Source organism: Sebastes fasciatus, chromosome 2, assembly GCF_043250625.1.
Source record: "Sebastes fasciatus isolate fSebFas1 chromosome 2, fSebFas1.pri, whole genome shotgun sequence".
In the NCBI taxonomy this organism is placed as follows: domain Eukaryota; kingdom Metazoa; phylum Chordata; class Actinopteri; order Perciformes; family Sebastidae; genus Sebastes; species Sebastes fasciatus.
Window position 1 is genome coordinate 19,398,356 of NC_133796.1, and position 22,385 is coordinate 19,420,740.

General features: G+C 38.8%; 2 protein-coding genes across 2 annotated transcripts in view; one reads left to right on the forward strand and one right to left on the reverse strand.

Annotated features, from left to right (window-relative positions):
* The first annotated feature begins 801 nt into the window (after positions 1–801).
* ddx21 (DEAD (Asp-Glu-Ala-Asp) box helicase 21) lies at positions 802–13,052 on the forward strand. The gene is made up of 16 exons (XM_074613186.1): positions 802–963; positions 2,684–2,914; positions 3,136–3,282; positions 4,487–4,562; positions 5,055–5,233; positions 5,350–5,467; positions 5,698–5,883; positions 6,843–6,988; positions 7,323–7,472; positions 8,775–8,936; positions 9,309–9,428; positions 9,832–9,905; positions 10,447–10,606; positions 11,019–11,153; positions 11,804–11,848; positions 12,022–13,052. Exons 1-16 carry the CDS (start codon positions 880–882, stop codon positions 12,271–12,273), a joined length of 2,265 nt encoding a protein of 754 aa, XP_074469287.1. The 5' UTR covers positions 802–879; the 3' UTR covers positions 12,274–13,052.
* A 251-nt stretch (positions 13,053–13,303) lies between these two features.
* The window catches only part of chs1 (chitin synthase 1), a 32,697-nt gene continuing 23,615 nt past the window's right edge, over positions 13,304–22,385 (reverse strand). Inside the window, exons 22-35 of the mRNA XM_074613174.1 lie at positions 22,098–22,277; positions 21,870–21,974; positions 21,629–21,743; positions 19,710–19,791; positions 19,386–19,624; positions 18,981–19,093; positions 18,759–18,840; positions 18,180–18,333; positions 17,818–17,922; positions 17,439–17,549; positions 16,010–16,147; positions 15,780–15,859; positions 15,313–15,379; positions 13,304–14,240 (exon numbers count right to left, since the gene is read on the reverse strand). Of these exons, the coding sequence (XP_074469275.1) occupies positions 14,163–14,240; positions 15,313–15,379; positions 15,780–15,859; positions 16,010–16,147; positions 17,439–17,549; positions 17,818–17,922; positions 18,180–18,333; positions 18,759–18,840; positions 18,981–19,093; positions 19,386–19,624; positions 19,710–19,791; positions 21,629–21,743; positions 21,870–21,974; positions 22,098–22,277 (1,649 nt within the window). The 3' untranslated portion in view covers positions 13,304–14,162. The remainder of the gene's footprint in view (positions 14,241–15,312; positions 15,380–15,779; positions 15,860–16,009; positions 16,148–17,438; positions 17,550–17,817; positions 17,923–18,179; positions 18,334–18,758; positions 18,841–18,980; positions 19,094–19,385; positions 19,625–19,709; positions 19,792–21,628; positions 21,744–21,869; positions 21,975–22,097; positions 22,278–22,385) is intronic.

The following is a 22,385-nucleotide window of genomic DNA, read 5'->3' on the forward strand; positions in this document are numbered from 1 at the left end:
ACTGTAATATGAGAAAGTTTGTGACCCGGCAGCCATTATGAGATAAGTTGAAGAAATACCAAACACCGCCCACCAGCCGGAGCACAGCCAATAGGAATGCTCTCTCTCTGAAATGACCTGTGAGTGGCCAAAGTATCCCATCACGGGCTAGATATTTTAAAGCCTGAAAACAGAGCCATGAGGAGGAGCAGAGGTCTAGTTTGCTCTCAGAACACTTGAATTACAATATGCTGAAAAGGTTATTATAAAGTTTTTGCCCAATGATGCCAGAGCATCTGGATACTGCAGGTTTAATGTTACTAAAGATGTCTTACAGCACATATAGTGTATGTGTAATGTGTTATTAACTTGTATACCTGTATAACCAGGTGTGAGAAGATGACCCCTCCCCCCTCTCTCAATTCAATTCAATTCAATTCAATTCAATTAAAATGGCTTTATTGGCATGACGTAACACTGTACATATTGCAAAAGCATATTCAAACTAGAAAATGATGGAAATGAAATCTCTGAAATGACCTGTGATTGGCCAAAGTCTCCAGTTACAGGCTAGATATTTTAAAGCCTGAAAACAGAGCCATGAGGAGGTGCAGAAGTCTATTTTTCTCTCAGAACACTTGAATCACAATATGCTGAAAAGTTATTATTATAAAGTTGTTGCCCAATGATGCCAAAAAACATTCTGCCTACTGCAGCTCTAATGACCTTGCTCTTTATATATGTATGTGTATCTATCACTTCTATTTCTATGTCTATGCCTCGTGAGCGCGCTTCACTTCCTTCCTCCGGACACGCGCACCCTTTACGCGTTCCTTTCCATCCGCGCGCCCGCCGGTCAGCCTGCGTGTCTCACTGAGGGGTAACAACAAGGACGAAGAAATGCCGTCAAAAATCATCTTTGACGACGATTATCAAGCCATGGAGGACGCTGTGGACACCGTGGAGGAGGCTGCAACCCGGAAGGTGAGCAGCAGGGTGTACATGATCATAGATATCTGGTGTTAGCGGGTCTCTTCTCATGGCTGCTCCATGTTTGACAACATGTGGCTAGCTAGCTCCTCGGCTAACCGGCCACACAACTGTTACCATACAAACCAAACCAACGTATGATTGACAGGTTACTGTAGCGACACTATAGTAGTTAAACGTCATTAACATGGTGTGATCAACAGCGGTGTGACTTAAGAAAGTGATCCACTGTTAAGTTAATGTTTAGCATACATGTGTTAGCTTAGCCTAGCTAGGAGAACACGTGGCATGCCCATGTGTTAAATGACCTATAGATGACGACGTGATGACGTAGTATACAGCTGGGCTCGTCAGCTGGTAGTCAAGTACACAACAACAACCTGATCATTATGTTTCTGTGCCTTCATCTAGATGTTTTTTGGTCTTCCTTATTTGAGGATTTGTGATAAATACTGTATCAATAACAAACTTAAAGTGTCTTTCAAGATATTATATATAATTTACCCAGTAAAACTTGTGTTAGAAAGATTCAAGCTGGATATTGATTACAAGTGTGATTTCTGTTGACTTGAAAAAAAGACTTTCCCATCTATTCTTTCATTGTATAAATACAAGAAGGTTCTGGATGGATGTAGTCAACTTTCTAGAAAAGAAACTTCAGATTAATGTTTAAATAAATATGTTTGATGTAATGATATGAAGACAAAATGGTCAGGAACCAAGACAAATGTTTATTAGTTTATTTATTTTGCACAATTTAAGACTATACAACATTAAAAAAAAAAGAATAAATAATAATATACAGTGCAGGAAGAGGCAAAAAACACACTGGGCTTATCTGAAGCCTCCATCCAGAGACAAGATTAATATAAAGAAATAATATGACTACATAATAAAGAAATAATATGACTACATATAAAGAAATATGACTACATATGTCATATGACATGGTCAACTGTCCTGCAATTTATAAAAGCACTTTTTAAAATAATTGTAACAAATAGAACGTGGTGTTTTTTTAACTACTTCGGTATATTATACTGGCCAAAGCTTTATGAAGCTTTGGGGCATGTTTTTCATGTCTCATGTGTGCAATAAAAGTTCAATTTAATCTGTAATACTTTTTTTTTTTCAGAAGTGCTGCATTAAATGTTGAAGTTATTGTGCAATATGTTACAGTAAAATAAGGAATGAGTACATTGTCCAAACCGATAAATATAAAATAGTTTTGCTGGTACTAAATAATAATGTACCTTATTGGAGTAGTGTAGGACCCGTGTCCACTGAGGGCTCATGTGTTTTAACTTCCTGGTTGGTATTTATGTTATTCACCTCTCTTCTTATCCCACTAATGTGCCTTTCACATAGTTTAGCTGCAAAACTGTCAAACTGAGTGAAGCGATATCTGAAGTACCAGTGACATTTGAAACTTCGGACGTCACATGGTATTCTTAATTTGAGACTAACTCCTACACAATGTATTGAAACCGTGTGCTTCACAGGAGTGAAATAAGCTTTGATATCTTCGGCCCATCCCTTACTATACCTCACATAACAGATACAAGTTGACAGTGGAATTGCAATATTATGAGATAACTGCAAACTAGATTTTAATCAAGCTGCCAACATTTTTCTTTTTTATAAAGTTGAGTTGCTGCACAGTATTTACGGGGTTAACTGAAACCTATTTGCCTTTTATTGTTTCAAAAAAAAGAACAAGACCAAAGAGGGCAAGAAGCTGAAGAAGAAGAAGCAGTTGGAGGACCTGGAAGAGCAGGAGGACCCAGACTGTGAACCTCCAGCACCAAAGAAGAAAAAAAAAAAAGACAAGCTGGCAATGGACCAAGTGAACGGCCACATAGTTGAGGTCATAGACTTGAACGGCAACATTGATGGTGTAGAAACACCAAAGAAGATTAAGAAGAACGCTGACGGAGACACAGAGGTCAGTGCTGTGTTTGTTTGAATACGTAGTTACCAGTTCGGTTGATTTCCTTACCAAAAAAGGCCTAGTTTTGGAACTAAATGGACAACCAACTGTATTTATTATCCATCAAATTGTTTAGTGAGACATAGATGATCTGTCCTGGTAAACGGTGAAAAGGCCATAAAGGTCATACTCTTCCCCTTCTATAACATCGTCTCTGCTCTTCTCTTTGGGCTTAGAAAAAAAAGAAGAAGCAAAAGAAAATAGAGGCAGAAACCAACGGACATTCCACCCAAAACACCCCTGTTCAGACGCCTGTTCAGACGCCCATCCCGACACCAGCCCAGTCAAGTGCAGACTCCGCGAGCGACAGCGAAAAAGAAACGGTACGACTCGCAGACTGATTGTGTTCAGGAGAAGTTGAAAGTTTGTGTTGTTATTTTCTGTATGATAACTCCGTTTGTGGTAATTTAAATAAGTGGTGAAGTGTGATTTTTGTTGGAATAGTTCAAGAGAAATCAAGATGACCACCATGGGCGCTGTTACTAAATCCTTCTTTCTAGGTGTTACATTTTTGTTATATTATATTGGTGCATTTTATTTTGTTATATTGGGAAATGTCCTGTAATCTTTGATGTGCTCTTTTGACCTTAAAGGAACAGTGTGTCACATTTCGAGGGATCTATTAGCAGAAAATGAATATAATATTCATAACTATGTTTTCATTAGTGTGTAATCACCTGAATCTAAGAATTGTTGTGTTTTCGTTAGCTTAGAATGAGTCCTTCATATTTACATAGGGAGCGGGTCCTCTTCACGAAGTCCGTCATTTCGCTCTGCCATGTTTCTACAGTAGCACAGAACGGACAAAACAAACACTAGCTCTAGAGAGAGCCTTTCACTTATTTCCGTTACCTGAGGGCCACCGTAGTTCTCCGACAAGCTTGTGAAGCTGCTGCAACGTGACCCGCAGAGTGCAAAACCGTGTTACCGCCAGTCGCCGTCTGACTTCCCTTAGTAGTGTTATTATGGTAAGGATGGCCTCTGAGCGAGGTGAACGGCGTTTCCACGGTTTTGCACTCCGTGGCTCACGGTACAACAGTCTTGGAAAGGGAGGAGTGAGTGGAGGGGTACTCAGTTGGTTGGAATCTGCAAACACACCATTATATGCCACTAAATCCTACACACTGTACCTTTAAGCTTGACTGCTCTTGTAACTTTTAGGATAAAAGTAGAGGCATAGAAATGTGGTTAGAATTTGTTCACAAGAGTGGGCTGGCAAGCAATGTGGAAAGCTCCCAGAAGATGTTGGAATTATTTTTAAATTAAGTGACAAAACAACCATGAACTCACTGCAAAGCAAATACTTTCACTACTCGGCATGTTTTCAAGCATTTAAAAGTTTCACAAATTATGTAAACTTATTCTATTTAATTTAGTTTGCTTGTTATGTTCATATAACATTAACCTTGACTTTTCAGTCTTTGCCTTGACGTTTTTGGGTTGTTTTCTTGAACAGACACGTTTCAAAGTCAGCTGTAAGGTAAGATAACAGTACAACTTATAGTCTAACTCTGTTTATTTGTTTAGGAGGAGACACAAGAGCAGAAGGAAGGGGCCTTCTCCAACTTCAGGATCTCCCAAGTCACCATTGATAAACTAAAAGGTAAACATCATATTTACATTTTTTATACCTTAGTTTTTACCACTGTGACTTCAGACCAGTGAAAAAAAATCAGACACATTTGCTGCTCTACCAAAACAAAAAAGCAGCTGCGCAGACATCTTTAATGTATCGACTTCACTTTATAACATATGTATTGTGGCTGAACAACTGTTTTTTTATTGAATACACATGATGGACATGTTTCAGCTTTTGAGTAGTTATCTGATCTATATAGTGTGTTCATAAAAATAATGAACATTTGAATTTGAAAATTTAGTGATCACCATTATGGACTGAAATAAGTGCATTAATTCATGTTGGACTCAACTCTTTTCGTACTGAAAATGTAATTTGGAGCGTTAACTGAGCTTTGGTGCTGCTGGGATGCTCAATAACAAATTGCCATGGATCTTCTGCCTCTCTCCATCTCCTGTCATTCCAATTCTTCCCCCTTTTCACTCTCTGTCACCTCTCTTTCTATCATTTTCTCAGCTCGGGGAGTCTCTTACCTGTTTGACATTCAGGTGAAGACATTTAATCCCATATATGATGGAGAGGACGTAATTGCCCAAGCCCGAACAGGAACAGGAAAGACTTTCTCATTTGCCCTCCCGTTGGTGGAGAAGCTCCAGAAGGAGTCAGGGGCGTTCATCAGAGGCCGGGCTCCCAAGGTGCACACACATACGCTTTCACACTGATCACTAAAAACTAGTATCAGCCAGAGTCCCAGTATCAGTATGACCTCTGAGTGTGTTTGTATATGACTGAGCCTCTTTTCTGTCTGTAGGTCCTGGTGTTAACTCCAACCAGAGAGTTGGCTATCCAGGTCGCTAAGGACTTCAAAGACATCACCAAGAAACTGTCTCTCACCTGTTTCTATGGAGGCAGCTCATACAACCCACAGCGTGAGTCTTATGCTAAAACACAAATGTTTTCTAATTCTGAAATAGTTTAAATCATTACAAGAGTCTATTTATTTACATTGATGGGTTTAATGTTATTATAAAGTATTTTTCAGGTTAACTATTTCACTACCAGCTCATTATTTGTTTTTCTTTGTTTTTTGATGTGGTTTCTGTGTACTTTATACATTGATATTAATAATAAATCTCTCCACTCCTCTCCTCCTGTCTAGTCGAAGCTATCCGTAATGGTATCGACATTTTGGTCGGCACCCCTGGGCGCATCAAAGACCACCTCCAGAACAATAAACTCGACCTCTCTAAACTGGAACACGTTGTTCTGGATGAAGTCGACCAAATGTTGGACATGGGATTTGCAGAACAAGTTGAAGAGATTTTGGGCTCATCGTATGAGAAAGGTAAAGTAAATTGTTTTTATTTATTAGTTTATTTGACAGGAACGATACATGTAAGTATTGTTACATTTAGATAAAATGAAACTGAAACGATATAAGACTTCTAGCCGTAGCTAATTTGTAGTCCATGTCCCTGGTAAACCTAAAACACACATACACACTAAAGGCTAAAACACATATACACTCTAAAATACAAAAAACAATGCAAACATAAAAAAACAAATAAAAGGTAATATATAGACAAATAATTGAAACGACGACTAATTGTGAAAATATTTCCTGATAATCTTTTAGGATTGTGTATAAAGGCATTCTTGTTTTCTGTGTGTGTTCATATTTATGTATGTGTATAAGGTGCAGTGTTAGGATTGTGGTTTGTGTATCATATATACGTTAAAGTAGATTAAGAGATCGATATAGTGTGTTTTCCTGATTCTAGCAGCTTTCTCTCATCAACTTCTCACAGAACTTCATCTGAATTTGTTTTCATGTTGTGGGTTTTTGTTTTGGAAGCCCCTGGCTGTGTCCTATGCTGCAGTACCACTCTCCGCCTTAACTGTTGTGATGTGCAAACGGGGGCGCTGTTTTCCAAAAAAAAAAAAACAGCTTTATTAAATGCTGTTTAATAAGTGACATCTGGTTGCAAATATAAAATTAACTATCAGAGAAATCCCATAAATTCAAGTATAGGGGACATCAGATTACTGCCTACCAAGTACATTTCAAAATTAATACATTTTTGCATTTTTAATTAAGAAAAAAATAATTTTAAGTTCCATGTTCTGTCATCTATAATTCCATAACTTCCTGATGTTTTAGATTTTTTGCCGTGGTATTGTTTCAGTATCGGTATTGAGATAATTAGGCACGGTATCGTATCAAAGTCATAATTTTGGTATTGTGACAACACTATTGCGGTCAAGTATATAAAAATAGGAAAATGTGTGTGTGCTCCTCTCCAGACTCTGACGGCAACCCACAGACTCTTCTGTTTTCGGCCACCACCCCCCCTTGGGTCTACGACGTTGCCAAGAAATACATGAGACCAGGCTGCACACATGTTGATCTGATCGGCAAGAAAACACAGAGAGCTGCAACAACTGTAGAAGTAAGTACGAGTGACTGTGTATGTGTGTGCGTGTGAGTGAGTGTGAGAGAGTTGGCAGAGGTGAAAGAGGTGATTGGTGCAATTTAACAAGCGTTAAAGCGTTCTAAGTTCTTACGCTTAGATCTGTAAGCAGGGACAGTTACAGTAATTGAGACTGTAAAATACGCTTGCATATATCTCCATCAGGAAAACCCAGAAAGTTAATTTGCAGTAAAAATTGCTGTATTTATCCTCATCAACACCAGTGGAATTGTAATCAAGTTAAAGTCTGCCAGCTGGATTAATAAAAATGTCTCTTCTCCTTCTGTTTCTCTCTCTGTCCTTTCCTCTGTAGCATCTGGCCATAGCGTCTCACTGGTCACAGCGTGCAGCCGTGATCGGCGACGTGATCCAGGTCTATAGCGGCAGCCACGGCAAGACCATTGTGTTCTGTGAGACAAAGAAAGACGTCAACGAACTTTCCATGAATGCAGCCATCAAACAGGTACATTCACATACACATGTAACAGTTTATGAATAGCCAACTCATACAGCGGCATACATTACACCTTTAATTTATAAAATGATCAACTGACATTTCATTCATTTGTTAACCAGTGCAGCTGCCTTACCTCTTAAAACGTATGTTTTCTACTTTTATTTTTGAGTGTTTAATGTGTCAGTTCAACGATACTAGAGATGCACCGATCGAAACCAGCTGGTTTTCAGCTGATTGGCCATGACCGGTGGATGGCCCGGTCAGTGTCATATTTCGGATTTTTTGCCGGTCACATTTACACACGGTGCCGCTGCTGCCACATGATAGTTTTACGTCGGCACACAGCGGCACAGACAGTAACGTCACAGCTACACGAACACACACACACACACACACGTCGTCGATGTCACAACTGCAAGTCCACAATAAGCGGTGAGGGAACAACCTTAAAAACATTTGAAACAACTAACTTAATCAGACACTTGTATTGTAATTTATTCCCATGCATGCTGCTCATAGTAATCGCAGTGAGCGGCTTGTCTGCCGACGAACTAAACAGCTAACATTAACGTAGGTTCCATTGAGTTCCAATATGATGCGTTTAAGATCTAATTTAAATATAACTATCATGATTTATACAAATATAATCTAGTAAAATGTAGTTTTTGGCATCTGTAGAATATGTCACAGACAGTGAAGGTTATCTATTGACTGTATATTGACATCATACCAGCAACATTACTATAGTTTCAATGTCTTTCTGTAGAATATGTTACGGAGATGAAAAAAAGTAAAGACTTATTTTTAAATCAACACTTCCTGCTTTCATTTCAAAATAAATGCCCTCAAGCATTTTTTCTGTGGACTGAATTCCTTCATTTGTTAACACAAGCCTTTTATTCTGAAAAATCTGCCAGACAGTGTTGTAGAACATGCAGTGACTTGGAGAGCTCCATGGATGAATATAGTACGGTGTTTTAATTGTGGATTATTACTATTATTTACAAATTACCACACGTTTCTTTACATTTCTCTGTCTAAAATAAATTTAAAGGATATTTATAATGAAATGAAATGGCCATTATGAAAGGCAAACTCTATGTAGAAAGAAAAGGGCTGCAGCAGCAGATACGCAGCTGAAATGCAGTGCGTGAACCACGCAGCTGCCAGGCGACGGCAACGCAGCCGCCACGCGCTCCTGACGTTCCCAGTGTGGACGAAGCGTTAGAAATGGAAAGAAGTGGCTTTGAAGAAGCAAGAAAATGTGCAGTGTTCATTTCTTATTTTATTTTGTTTGTATGTTATCAGAGCTGCCAGGTCCTCCATGGAGATATTCCTCAAAAACAGAGGGAGATGACGCTGAAGGGCTTCAGGACCGGGGCTTTTGAGGTTCTGGTTGCCACCAACGTTGCAGCCCGTGGATTAGACATCCCTGAAGTCGACCTGGTGGTCCAGTGTGCTCCACCCAAGGTGTGACGCATTACCAGTAATCAACAAGAATTTCACAACATGAGTATATCTTTGCATTTATCAGATGTGCCATTTGTTTGCTATTGATGTTATATTTTAGATTTATAAATATGTTCTGATCTTGAGGTGCAGATTCCATTCACATAAGACAATACATTTAAAAATTGGCATTTGCAAACTTCACATTGAGTTGAATTGCAAAAAGAAACAGCTGCAGAACACTTATGTGCACAGGTTAGTCGATGAAAAATTAAAAAGGAACTCTTAGTGGATGAATGTTTACTGCACACTTTTCTATTAACAGTGTTGCATAAAATATGAATCATAAAGGCCTGTCACTGAAAATGTTTCTGTGTCTGTGGTTGGTGTCAGGATGTGGAGTCATACATTCATCGTTCGGGACGTACGGGCCGAGCAGGCAGGACTGGAGTCTGCATCTGTTTCTACCAGAGGAAAGAGGAGGACCAGCTGTACTACGTAGAAAACAAAGCAGTAGGTGTCCTTTTTAAATTCAGTCAAAGCAGAAGAAGACAGAGGGGCAAAGAAGAGCATCAAGTTGAGGTGTTTGAGTAGTTATGCAAAAATAAAAAAACAAGGCTTTCAGTCACATCTGGGCTACACATGGGTTGGAAATGGACAAGAGGGAAGGGGAGAGTCAAAAGTAGTGAAGACAGAAAAGAAGAGGAGTGAGAGTGTTTCATTAGAAAGGCAAGAGATGAGGAAGGTGCTGCTGCGCTACATAGACAACCAGACTTGAAGTCACCTTATCCCTGTAGTCGGAAATAGTGTTTAAAATTCCACATTTTATTGACAAAGAAATGCAATCTGTGTGACTACTTCAGATGTTTCTATATTGGATATCAACCAAATGACATTATATTTGGTATTATTCCAGGGTATCACATTCAAACGAGTTGGCGTTCCCACTGCCAACGATATCATCAAGTCATCAAGCAAGGATGCTGTCAGGTAGGTCATTCTGGAGAGTGAGAGCCAAGTGCACCATATATATTTTGTTTTGGAAGTATGAAACTATTGTGATTGATTCCTATTTGAAACTTTGGACTGTGTCAGCCACATCATTTGGTTGTCCATGTGTCCATACAAACAGTTGGAAAATATGTTTTCACTCTTCTCCCGATTGGCTTTGGTAATTAATTTGATTAGCTCATCCAATCATCTGCCAAGTATTTTTTGAAAGTGCCTGCCCTTTTCTAAACAGTTTCCAACGACGGCTTCTCAGATGGTTCTGTGTAACAAACCATCTGGCGGGTCAGGTTAAATAAACATATCATTTCTTAAAAGATTTGTATATTATATACATTGCCAATAGAGTGAAAAGAGGCAGAATCATGTTTTGAGTGGAGTATCCCTTTTTAATTTTGTAAGACCGTGATATAAAAAAAAAAAAATACTGTGATATCAATTTTAGGGGGTATCGCCCACCCCTACCTGACGGTGAGCATTTAAGTGTCGGATTGTTAAGACTTTGTTTCTGTATTGTGTCCAGGTTTCTGGACTCTGTTCCAGTTACAGCCATCGCGTACTTCAAAGAGTCGGCTGAGAAGCTGATCGAGGAGAGAGGAGCAGTCGATGCTCTAGCTGCTGCCCTGGCACATATTTCTGGAGCCACAAATCTAGAGCAGAGGTCGCTGCTCAACTCTGATGCTGTGAGTTTGATTTTATTCTCGTCATTAACAACCTATACTTAACACACAAATATACAGTATTCACCAAAGAAGAAGAAGAAAACCAAAAGACACAAAGTTATATACACACAAACTCATACAGTATAAGAATACATCTGGACACACTACTGTATAACAGAGGCCACTGCTCTGCACTGAAAACAGACAAGACGAGGTAGCTTCATGTGCTTGTTTAGAGCTGCAGTGTTAACTGAAACAACATCTGCAGGATGATTCAAACTGCAACAGCCATTGAACACACAGCTGACATGTTATCCATGTTACGCACTAAAAAGATGTGGTGCTTGTCCTCCATATTAGATTCTGTCATGAATTTGTTGATGCTGTATAACCCTAATTCCACCTAACTTATTGTTTCTGTTTGTTTTTGCAGGGTTTCACCACTGTGCAGCTGGTGTGTTCTCAAGAGATGCATAATCTGGGTTACGCCTGGAGATCCATCAAAGAACAGCTGGGAGAAGAGTTCGAGACCCACGTTCACAGAATGACCTTCCTCAAAGGCAAAACGGTACGTAAACGCACATTTACTGTATGTACATATGTGAGGTGCTGCTGGGGATTATATACGCGTCAAACCAATTATATTTGTTACATTTCCTGTTTTTTCAAATCCAGATCTTGTTGTATTTTAGTACTGGAGCCATTGTGGAACTTCAGCTTCCCAGATTCTGCTTTTATCCTCTAGGTTAAGAATAGGGGTTTGAGTAATCTCTGTACTAGGAAGAGTATATTTGATTTGGTGTATACAGATATAAATTTGAGCATGGATGTAGGCTCAAATTTTGACAGCCAAAGAATACTCTTGTTAGATCCCACTTGGATCAGCAATGTCTTGTAAAAAGAGATCCCCACAGACGCCTCTCTAAATGAAAGTAATATACTTGGCAAATGAAAAAGTAAATGGGAAACCAGGTGGTAAATCAAAATGCACATTCTTGTTTAGTTTATATGTGAATTCAGCTACTACAGCCATACTAGACATGGTACATAACTAATTATCCACAGCAAGGAAACAGCATCTGTTGGCAAAGAGTAAATGTGTGAACCCTTTCTGTAGGTGTGACCATGCCTGTTGTGGCTCTTCTCCTGTTAGCAGAGCACGTAGATAGACTGACTCCAGAAACACTCACCATCTCTCCTTTATTGTTTTCATAACAGGGAGTTTGTTTTGATGTCCCCGTTGACAAAGTCAAGGAAGTTCAGGTGAGAACAACTGCGAAAGCTCACATCTGTTCACGGTGTTTTGGACTATTTATAATGTCTTCAAGATTAAATTGGTGAAGATAAATAATCCAAAGTAAAATATGAATATCTTGAGCTCTAACTAACTGACTATGGTAATCCTACTAACATCCTTTTCCTTGATCCTTCAACAGGACGGCTGGAAGGACGGTCGCCGGTGGCAATTGACTGTAGCCACAGAGCTCCCAGAGCTGGAGGAGAAGCAGTTCAGTAACCGTGGCGACAGAAGCTCTGGTGGTGGTGGAGGAGGAGGGTTCAGAGGTGGAAGGGGGCGGAGTTTCGGGGGAAATGGTGGCCGTAGTAACGGGTTCCGTGGCGGTGGCGGTGGCTATGGCAACAACAGAGGAGGACACAAACGCAACTTCAGTCAAGCTTTTGATTATTGAAGTGCCAACCTGTGGACTGATAGGACTGACTGCCTCTCAGTGGAGCTGGCAGGGGTTTTTATTGGCTGTCAATGGGGTGGGGGATTGACGTATCTCCTTCATGAAGCTGAATTGGGAGCTTTCAAATATAATAACAGGAGTTTCATATACAATACATTAAATGACTAATCTTCCCCTCTGAAAATTGTACCATATATTAACACAGGACAACTGGCAGCCTTTTTTAGGTGACACATTAGTTGAAACTCGTGAATTTTTGACTACCTAAATTAGTGCATAATTGGGTTGCTATGTCTGGAATTACAGGATCAAAAGAATTGGCTAATCAACCTGTAGTAAGAATTCAACATTATGGGATGACGTGAAATGAAATAAATGACGTTTGAATGCATCATCCATTGAGTTTTATGTAAGGCGTTACTCTTTTTTTTGTACTGGGTATTTGGGGAACGGTAACAGCAATCAGACTTGAAGGCACCTCATTCTGACCTAACAACTTGTAAACATGCTACTTGTTACATGACCACACTAGATAACTCTGTGAGAGTGTCATGTGGGAGGCACTGTGTTTCTGCTCTGCACCCACAGAGAACAGCGGTGAAAAGGGTGTTAAACTTTACAGTTGTGTTCAGTGTTGGGTCGCTGCCTTACCCTCAGCTGAAACTCTCTCCCCAAAGATATATTGGATGATTGCTTTGCAATTGCCTCTATTTAATAACTGTATCTACTGCTTCCATTCATTTGAATGAAATGACTTTCATTAAAAAAAGGTCAACTCAGGTTGTGTTTTTTCTTTTTAAAGGGGTGTGAAATAAGCATATTTACAAGCACAAATGTTGGTGAGCATAGATTTCAGTGTGAACTGATTTCGGGAGCCTGATACTTTTAACTTCAGCTGGCCTTCAAGAAGATGTACACATTTCTGTCTCAACAATTAGAAAAAACATAAGCATCCAATCAAAGTGAAAACAATATTCTTTTTACTCATATATGCATTGTTAATGCAATGAGAAAGATGAATATCAGCTGCTGATTGAGTATATTTATTTATGATGTATTTAGTTATGTCTTTGACAATACAAAGAAATTGTCCACATTTTTATTTTAATCTATTCTGTAGTTTTCCAGGGAGTTTACGTGAATCTGCAAGAAAATGCTATCCCTTTGTAAAGTGCATTTGTATACATAATTACACTGATACCATCTTGATACAATATTAAAAAGGAAACACATTAAATTACACCAGAAACTATTAAAAGTATAAAATATATGGGGTTTAACAGTAAAATATTTAAGTATTTCATGTGCAAAAATCACATTTAAACATCTTTAAAGGACTGGCACTGTTTCTTTGGAGCAACACATTCAAGTATTTGACTTTTTTTTTTAACCTGAGTTGACAAGGAGCTCAGATATACATTTTTCTTGGACAAATGAAAATTATTTTTCTTCCATCTACATCTAGCTCATTATTGTGATTCATACAAAAACTGATTTTGATGCAGGCACATAAGAACACAAATTAATAATCACCAATTTAAACAGATTTTTTTGGTAAGCTTCCTGATAATTATGTAAAGTGTATCTACCACAAGGATTCTTTTTTCAATCTGCCGATAAGGACGTTGAATTAGTCTGTGGACCCGATGCATTCAACCACACTTTAAATAAAATAAATACAAATCTTAAGAGCAAATACACTGAAATAAAAACACTTGATCATTAAAAACTCTCCTATCTGAGATCCCATAGTGTTAAACCTGAGCTCATGTCTCAATAATTTGATTGGCAGCCCTTAGGTGGTGAGAGGTCTGCTGGTTGGGTGCCACTGTGCGATGCCAGTGTGTGCTGGTTGTTGGGTTTCACTGGTTACAGTTGGTTGTTATGGACTACAGATCTTCACTGGTAATTTGAAGTCCACTGATGCTGGGGTTCTCCTGAATAAAGGCATCATCATCATCCTCCACCTAGGTGACAGGAAGGCACACACACAAAGAAAGATCTCATTGAAGAGTAAATGAACAGACTCATCCTAACCGAGAGTTTTTATATTGTTATGATGTCTGGCTTTAAATGTTACTCATTTTTCTTTGACCATGTTTGTTGTTGCATCTAGCGTCTTTGAGTTCCAGAAAAGCGCTATATAAGTTGAATTTATTATTATTATTAGATTTCTTGTATACAGTCTATGGTAAAGAGTGCTCCAGGAATGAGTCCTAAAACCAAGGCCTATTGAAAGAGGCTGGGACACGGGTCCTGAGCTATGGGATATGACACACGCGCAATGTAACTGGAGCGGCGGTCGTGCGTTGCTACTGGCTCGATTTCGGCGAGTGCAGTTCCGATTTTACTGCGCGTGTGTTGTACCCCAAAGACATGATGCGTTGATGATGCGTGACAGTTCCTCTTTTCACCCTTCTTACCTAAAACACGTAAATGAGTTAGCATTTTAGCACTTCCGGTTCACACGTCTGGAAGTCAATGTTTTTTTTTTAATGGGTTTTTAGTTAGATACCTGAAATAAGGTCTGTGGTTAACACAAGCTTAGGAGATTTAAACGTTTTGTTCTACGACATAAATACGTCCATAAATATCCCACTCATGAATTTTGAAGCCTTTATGTGTCTTAAAAAAGGCGATTGCCAACAAGTGGCTAATTTAAACTACTAAACGTCATCACGCCGACTCATCCGCCTTTACAGCCTCGTTGTGTATACTCGTGTTCATGCAACCGTGGTGTAGTTGGTCTATAGTCTAACGTTAGCTTTTTACTTCTGGCGATTGCATTCACACTTCAAAATAATAAAGTGGTGTTAATTTGTGAAGATTATCTTGCTGAACTAAACGTGTAAGTATCATAAACGTGTGTTTGCCACAGAGCTTATTTTCTGCAATAGTTCAAAACCCAATGGAAACATCCCATCAGCTTTTTGTCGAGGGAACCAGAGCAATGCTCACTTCCTGGTTGGCCTACAAAAATATGTCATACCTGGAACCCTCTATATGCGTGAATGTGTTTCGAGTGTTGTTGTTGCTTACATCTTCTCTCTCTTTGTAGTCCTTCTCTGTGCTGCGATAGGACACCACGTGGATCAGAGTGTAGACTCTGCAAACAGAGAGGCACCAAGATGAAACACGTAGAACAAGTAGAAAATATGGGAAATGAAAATGAGGAAATTGATGTACAGTAGTTCCAAAAACAACAGGAGATGGCATTATAATTCTCCATTAAGGCAGGAATTTCTGAATCAAAAGTTTCCTGCTCATGGTAGGGGAAAATATCCAGTACCAGTTTAAAAACTTTGGTATTTCTTTGCCACAGAATCAAACCTCCAGTATCGGAAAGTTAAGATGTTTTCCTGCTTAGTTTTCAAGGTCAGTCTGTGAGTTAGCTTAGAGGCTGTCAATTACAAGTCTGATATTACAGCTGCAATAAAGTAAAAACTGAATGTGAATGAGAATATTGTGGGTGTGTGGCACATACGCAAGTTTGTGTGTTAGTGTACCTGTGATACAACATGGCCATAAACTGGATAAGGAGAAGAATAGCAAAAGAGAACAGGAACATCAAACTGAGAGGCTCCACCTGTCAACACAAAATGACAATAATGGTGATTACTTTTGCTGGAGTGTGGTGACAAACATTCAAAAAGATGCCACAGTTCTATCTCTATCTCTGCCACACATGCATATAGGACTGTGTGTCTGTCTTGTCTGTCTGCGTGTCTGTCCCAACCTTGAGGGGTTCTCCAGATTCAGTTCCGTTTGGATAGTATTTAGGGATCTTGATGCTGAGGACATCACTTCCAATGGCCTGTAGGAAGAAGGTAGCTACCACCCACAGGATATTGACGATGAAATACAGGAAGACTGCCTGTGGGGAGGAAGGAGAATTTAATAGTTAATACTCATACTAAGATCTAAAATGTCTTTGCACATTGTCATTGGCCTGGCAATACGATACGTATCATGATACAGAGGTTACGAATCAATATATTAGGATACATTGCGATACTGTAAGCAAGTTGATATATTGCGATTTTTCAAAATCTAATTTTAGCAAAACTGTTATATAAAAAGTTTACTCTTTTATGCAGTCACAACAGCATTTGCATTTATGACAGTCCCTGTAACATCTAACATCATGGCACTACTTTTTGTGCAATCTGAGTCAATCTCAGCCACTGTCTGCCGCAAAGCTTTGCCTGTAAGCTGTTAATTAAAAGTCGATACAGTGTTTTTGAGAATCGATACAGTATCACAAAACATAATATTGCGATACTCAAGTGTATCCATATTTTCTTACATCCCTAGCTACAGGAGTTTAGGGCCAATTTATCCCATATTCACCCTCCCAACAATCGGAAGAGAAATCTGGTCTGGGACCTTATTTGGTATTATCTTCTGGTAATGTGAGGGGTTCAGAGGTCCAGTCTTAAACCTTCCGAGCTGTCTGCTTATGTTTTTTGCAAAGCATTACTAAAGCAAGTTGTTGCAGTTGAGTCTCCATTTCGTTTACATCTGCTTCCCCATGAGATCACCTGAGATCTCATGAAGTGTATTGCTCCCTCTGGCACGATGAGCTTAATAATATCCTGTACTAGTGTGTGATGCGTCATTATTTTCAAATCTTGTAGTGTGTGCATATTTGAAATTAGAGAGAAGAACATCTGTGAAGTTTCTCCTTATGTGTATGATGTAACCCGATTACAAAATCGGTTAGGATTTTAAAACTCCTGTAGTCTGAGATTGGCTAGAGCATGACTGATAAATCAGCTGTTGCACTTGAAATGCCAAGATATATCTGAGGTAATTTAGAAAGTGTCATCATTACATACTGTTGTTTGTCCAAAAGACCTCACTGACAAATTGTTTTTCAAATGTAATCTCACGCTCACTACATCTTGGAATTCTTTGATAACTAAACATTTATCATAAGTGTATGTTATGTTTATGCTTGTCCTTGGTCTCTCCCTTTCTGTACTAGACCCCTCAGTAGGCTTGCCACTACCAATACAGACTGTTTTAATGAATAAACTGTCCTAATACATTAGCAGTATTTCAAGGTCCAAACAAAATGAAGATGCACAATTCATGTGAGACAGAATTTGTGCCAGAAACAAAAAAAGACACATTTGCATAAACAGTAAATGCAGATAGCAGACCTTGTTGCGTAGTGACTTCAGTTCTCTGGTGACGTCCTCCAGATGTGCTTTAGTGTCAACAATAGGCTTCAGGTAGCGATCGAGTAACTTGTTCCAGAAGTCTTGCTCACCCTAAATACACACACACAAATGCATGCACACAAATATTTTATTAGGATTTATTTGAATAAAGGCAAAATTGGAACTAAATGGGTCAGTTGTCCAACTTAATGGCTCCATAGGCAATATCAATTTTATCTGACTGAGGCCATCACAAACATGATCATGAAATAATATTAAAAAAAAATAGATTTACCTTCATTAACATAATCAGTGAAAAGTAAAACTGCCAAAGCATTTACATCTACCTGGCTTTGACACCTTACCCTCAGCATCTTACCTCATCAAGTCTTTGCACTTGCGGGGCGGTGAGTGTTTTCTTGATTGCATTGGTTACTCTCTTCTCTAATTTCTCCATCCGACTGATTCTGAGGATACGCCGAGACTGTAAGATAGAGAAAGTCATTGACTCACTGATTCAATAATTCCTCTTCTCCTCCTCTTGTTTTTTAAGTTTTGTTTACATAAAATGAAAAGCCTCTGAAATAGAAGCATTCGAATGTGATATGATAAAATTATACATTGTATTTATAATGGATGTGTTATGATGGATATTGTTGAAAAAAGAGAACTGAAATTATTTTAAACCAAATCAATTGCTTATGTGCTATTATAATATATTATTATTATTGTTATTATTACATGCTCTTCCAGTGCATATTGTAATTCCTCCAGCTTGCTTTCTGACAGGACATCTTCAGGCCCCACTGTACTTAGCGCTCCATTAAGAGTGTCTGTTAACATTAAGACCAACTCCTCGCACACATCATCCTCATTTTTGTTACGGAGTGTGTATCTGGGGACAAAAAAGAAAAAACACAAAACAAATAACTGTGATTACGATTGCAATTGTAGAGTTTTAGCTGATACAACAGTAAAGTTTCTTACAATTATTGCTTGTACACATACCTGCAAGTAAACAACACACACACATAAACATAGAGGGAATATTATACAGTATTTCACTATCAATTAAATCTTTGGATACAAGTTTAAAAGTGTCCATGGGCTTGTCTAAAGCCCATGTGATAACATAATTTACAATACGTACAGACACATGTATATAAATGGATACAAACTTGTTTATTAACCTGTTTTCAGTGATATTCACTGTTCATTTTGTTCAAACTTTGCCACAGTTTTTGTGGATATTGTGACAAAAGCCTGGTGATTAAGAACATACAAAAATGTAAACTTCTCTGTATAATGTTTATTATATACCGTATTTGTTCTTGTAGATTTCTCTTCAGGTTGAAATAAGTCAGCTTCTTCAAAAACTCTTCTTTCACCGGCAGTACCCAGTCTACACACACACACACACACACACACACACACACACACACGCACACCAATAACGTCATTATAGTATGCTATACATACTCTGTTTGAAATTGTATGAAATACAGTACGTAATTACAAATACACTGTTAAAGTGCTTCTTACCGCTGACTGGAAGCTCCTCTGTTTCCTCTAGGTCAGCCGTCATTAGGTCATCGTCATCCTCATTATCCTCCTCCTCGGATACAGATACGCTCCTTTTGATGACACTGTCATAACTGCACACAGGCGCACACACATTTTTGTGAATTTTGGGTAGTATGGATTTCACAATTCAAGTGTATATGTGCTTTTGTCCTTCTACAAGGATAATCTAAATCTAAGTCAGCAGTATGTAGAAGTGAGTTTGTGTGCATGGGTGTGTTAATAATCTTATGAGCGTCAGTTTGGCCAAATGACTAAACAGTTGATTAACTTAATGGCAGTACAAGTTTCTGATGTATTGAAATATTTCGTGACCAAATAAGTTATTGATAATCAGAAGAGAAGAAAGAAAAGACAAATAAATACCTGCTACTGGAAGCAGAGTCATTGACTTTTACCGCCTTCTCGTTCGGTTTGTCAGTTGAAGGTTTCTTAGCTCTTTCGTCAGCTTCTTCTTTGGTTGTGTCGATTTTGGCTTGAGGCTCCAACTTTGCAGCTGCCTGTTGAGTTATTGAGTCCTGGTTGGTGATTGTAAGGGGAGGGGCTTGCTGTGCAGTCTGGCCTGTGATCTGTCGAAGCATCAGATTCTCTGCTTCCTCTGTTATCTGTAAAGCAACAGGATAGAATTAATGGATCCGTCCATCGATTCATCCACTGGAAGGCTTGCCTCTAGCTGTTTGGTTACAGTACCGTTAGCTTCATGTCCCAGCAGCAGAGTTTACAGTTTCTATCACACAGAATATTATGGTTCTTCTTCACTTCCTCTTCGTCCCTGACAGACAGACAGACAGACAGACAGAATGATGGGACAGTGAGAAAAAACATGGATGTATAAAGAGAACTGAATACAGCGTTGGAGGCGGGCTCCTGTTCATTCCTTTGAGAGTTGCTCAGTGGCATATGAAGCCAAAACGGCTAGACTGTCAAGTGATAAAGTACCCGGATCATCCGGCGATCTGCCGCATAAAGTACCCGTATTACCGGCGATCTTCCGCATCCATTGGGCCCATAGAGCAGGTGCAGTAACGTTTCCTTTAACCCCGCCTCCCAGCCCTCGTTCCAGCCCCGGTCTGGGTCTCATTAATATGAATGGAGGAAGGAAAGTAATTCGGCTATTAGCGCATTTTACAACTTTTTAGGAACTAATGATTTAAATAAGGGCAATTCAAGTGTCCATACTAGGAAGTTGATTTACCTAAAAAAAAATTATCCGCCGAGTTACAGACGTCTCTTTCCTGATGTAAGTCTATAGGAAAAAGTATTTTTGGGCACAATGGCATCACATGATCGTCATGGAAGTTGTAGTACCTCCGTTTGGCCACTACAAAAATTTGCTTCACTGCCCGTCGCTGTTCCTGGGGGCTTGATAATAAGACCTGGATACAGCCTTTTTTCCAATTTCTTTTTTCCAGTGGCCACTCACGGTATATCAGCGAAAAATCCCCCTGCAGCCCAAAAAGCATTTTACCCATAAACCACCATTGTAAAACTATTGACAGGACACCTCAAACTGCAAACAAGGTATTTCTATTATGAATTTTTGATCCATAGAGGTTTTATATTTGTGAGCAATTCTCATTGGACTGAATAGGCGCCATCGTAGTTTTTTTTATTATACATCCATAGAAAAAACATGTACCCATTAAAATACAGTAATTACAGTGAGTGATTATTGGGAATGCAGATTGGCATAAATGAAAACAAATTAATTCCTTGCTGTTTCCACTTGGATGGATTAAAAACGTGAATCATTGATCAACAATTGCCTGATCCCACCACGAAAATAGATAGATGACTGGATGGATTTCATCATCTTAAATTCTACATAACTGTACATCACATATTAATATATACCCTTAGCCCACCTTTTTGTGGTTTTTAGTTGGTTTGCTATATATTTCAGGTATTGGACTGTAGATACTTTATTTCTTGCCTCTTTAAATTTCAAGTCTCAGGTTAATTGTGTCTTTGACATTAACAATTCATATTTCCATTTTTCATGTTTTATGTTTTTCATATTCCTGTGTGCTTCTTCACTAGTAGTACTTCTGTAGTACTTCAGTATTAGCTTATATGTGCCATACAAGATGTTGATTGATTAAATGATTTCTGTATCACAATATGTAATCAGGATGTCGATTCTCAAGAGTTATCAATGTGTGAATGATTCCCTCTTTGGAGTTTGCGTGCATGCTGACCAGAGACCAACTTCACAATATTGAATGAATTGGTTTTAGTAACACAATCACCATTATTGCTACTCATGCTACCGGTAGGAACTACTACTTTGTCTTCTACTGTTTTTACTGCTTATGCTCCTCCTAATACTACTTTTACATGACACCTTACATACAGTTATCTTTACTATTACAACTAACACCATTAGTGCTCAAATCAGAAGTCAGGCAATCAACTAGGCTAATAGATTGACTTTGGCTTAATTGATAATTAATTGTAAATTAGGGGGGGGGGGGGGGGGGGGGGGGGTTCTGGCCGCTTAATGTCATTGTAAATTAAGAATTAAGTAATTAGAATATGAATCATCAATGCAAATGATTGTTTGCAGCTGAAAGTACCACTCCTCCTTCTAAAAATGATCAGTGCATTACTTGGTTTCCCTTGTGCCCCAGGACACAACGTGCATGTTAACCAGTGAGTAGATGGTCAGTAGGAGGTATCCACTGGGGATACAGATGAAATACATCAGACCATAGATAATCATCCCTGGGGGAGAAAAACACATAACATAACTGAACATAAAACTTTTAAACATAACGTAACGTAACATTACATAAAACTGTTAACATATTATAACTAAATAATGTTAAAAATAATATAATATAACCATACCACATTCCTCTGGGTGTAGTAGAGCTGTCACTAAGTACATGATTGCCATAGAAACCAAAAACAAGCCAGTGGGGGTCAGGAAGGTGCCCTGAATCACCATATCACCTAAAAGGGGAACATGGTGTGTGTATGTTCATTTAGGGGTTTAAAATAAATTGACTAAATCATGATTTGAAAAAAAAAAGAAATGTCACAGTAAAAAACAAGTCACAAAGAGTTTTTACCCACCAATGATAGAAAAGAAGGATGCAGTCATGAGGAAGGCGTACAGCACACTCATAATGGCAGCGATGGTTATTTGGGTATTGGACTTGGTTGTAAAACAGATAATGATGTAGAAGACCGGAGGAATGCATGCGACGATGATGGAAAGTGTTCCAACCATTTTGAAGACAAATTGGAAAGCACCTGGCAGGAAAAGACATAGAAAGAGAGAGGGGAATAAGTAAAGAGCAGATGCATGTAGATGGATTTTATTACAAAGATTATTAATACAGATCTGCAGGGTATCCTAGT

Excerpts from the sequence above, each read along its gene's own strand:
- ddx21 (XM_074613186.1), top strand. The coding sequence starts at position 880 with ATGCCGTCAAAAATCATCTTTGACGACGATTATCAAGCCATGGAGGAC. Across the intron at positions 5,884-6,842 it reads GGGCTCATCGTATGAGAAAG|ACTCTGACGGCAACCCACAG; the intron begins GTAAAGTAAATT and ends GCTCCTCTCCAG. Across the intron at positions 9,906-10,446 it reads TCAAGCAAGGATGCTGTCAG|GTTTCTGGACTCTGTTCCAG; the intron begins GTAGGTCATTCT and ends TATTGTGTCCAG.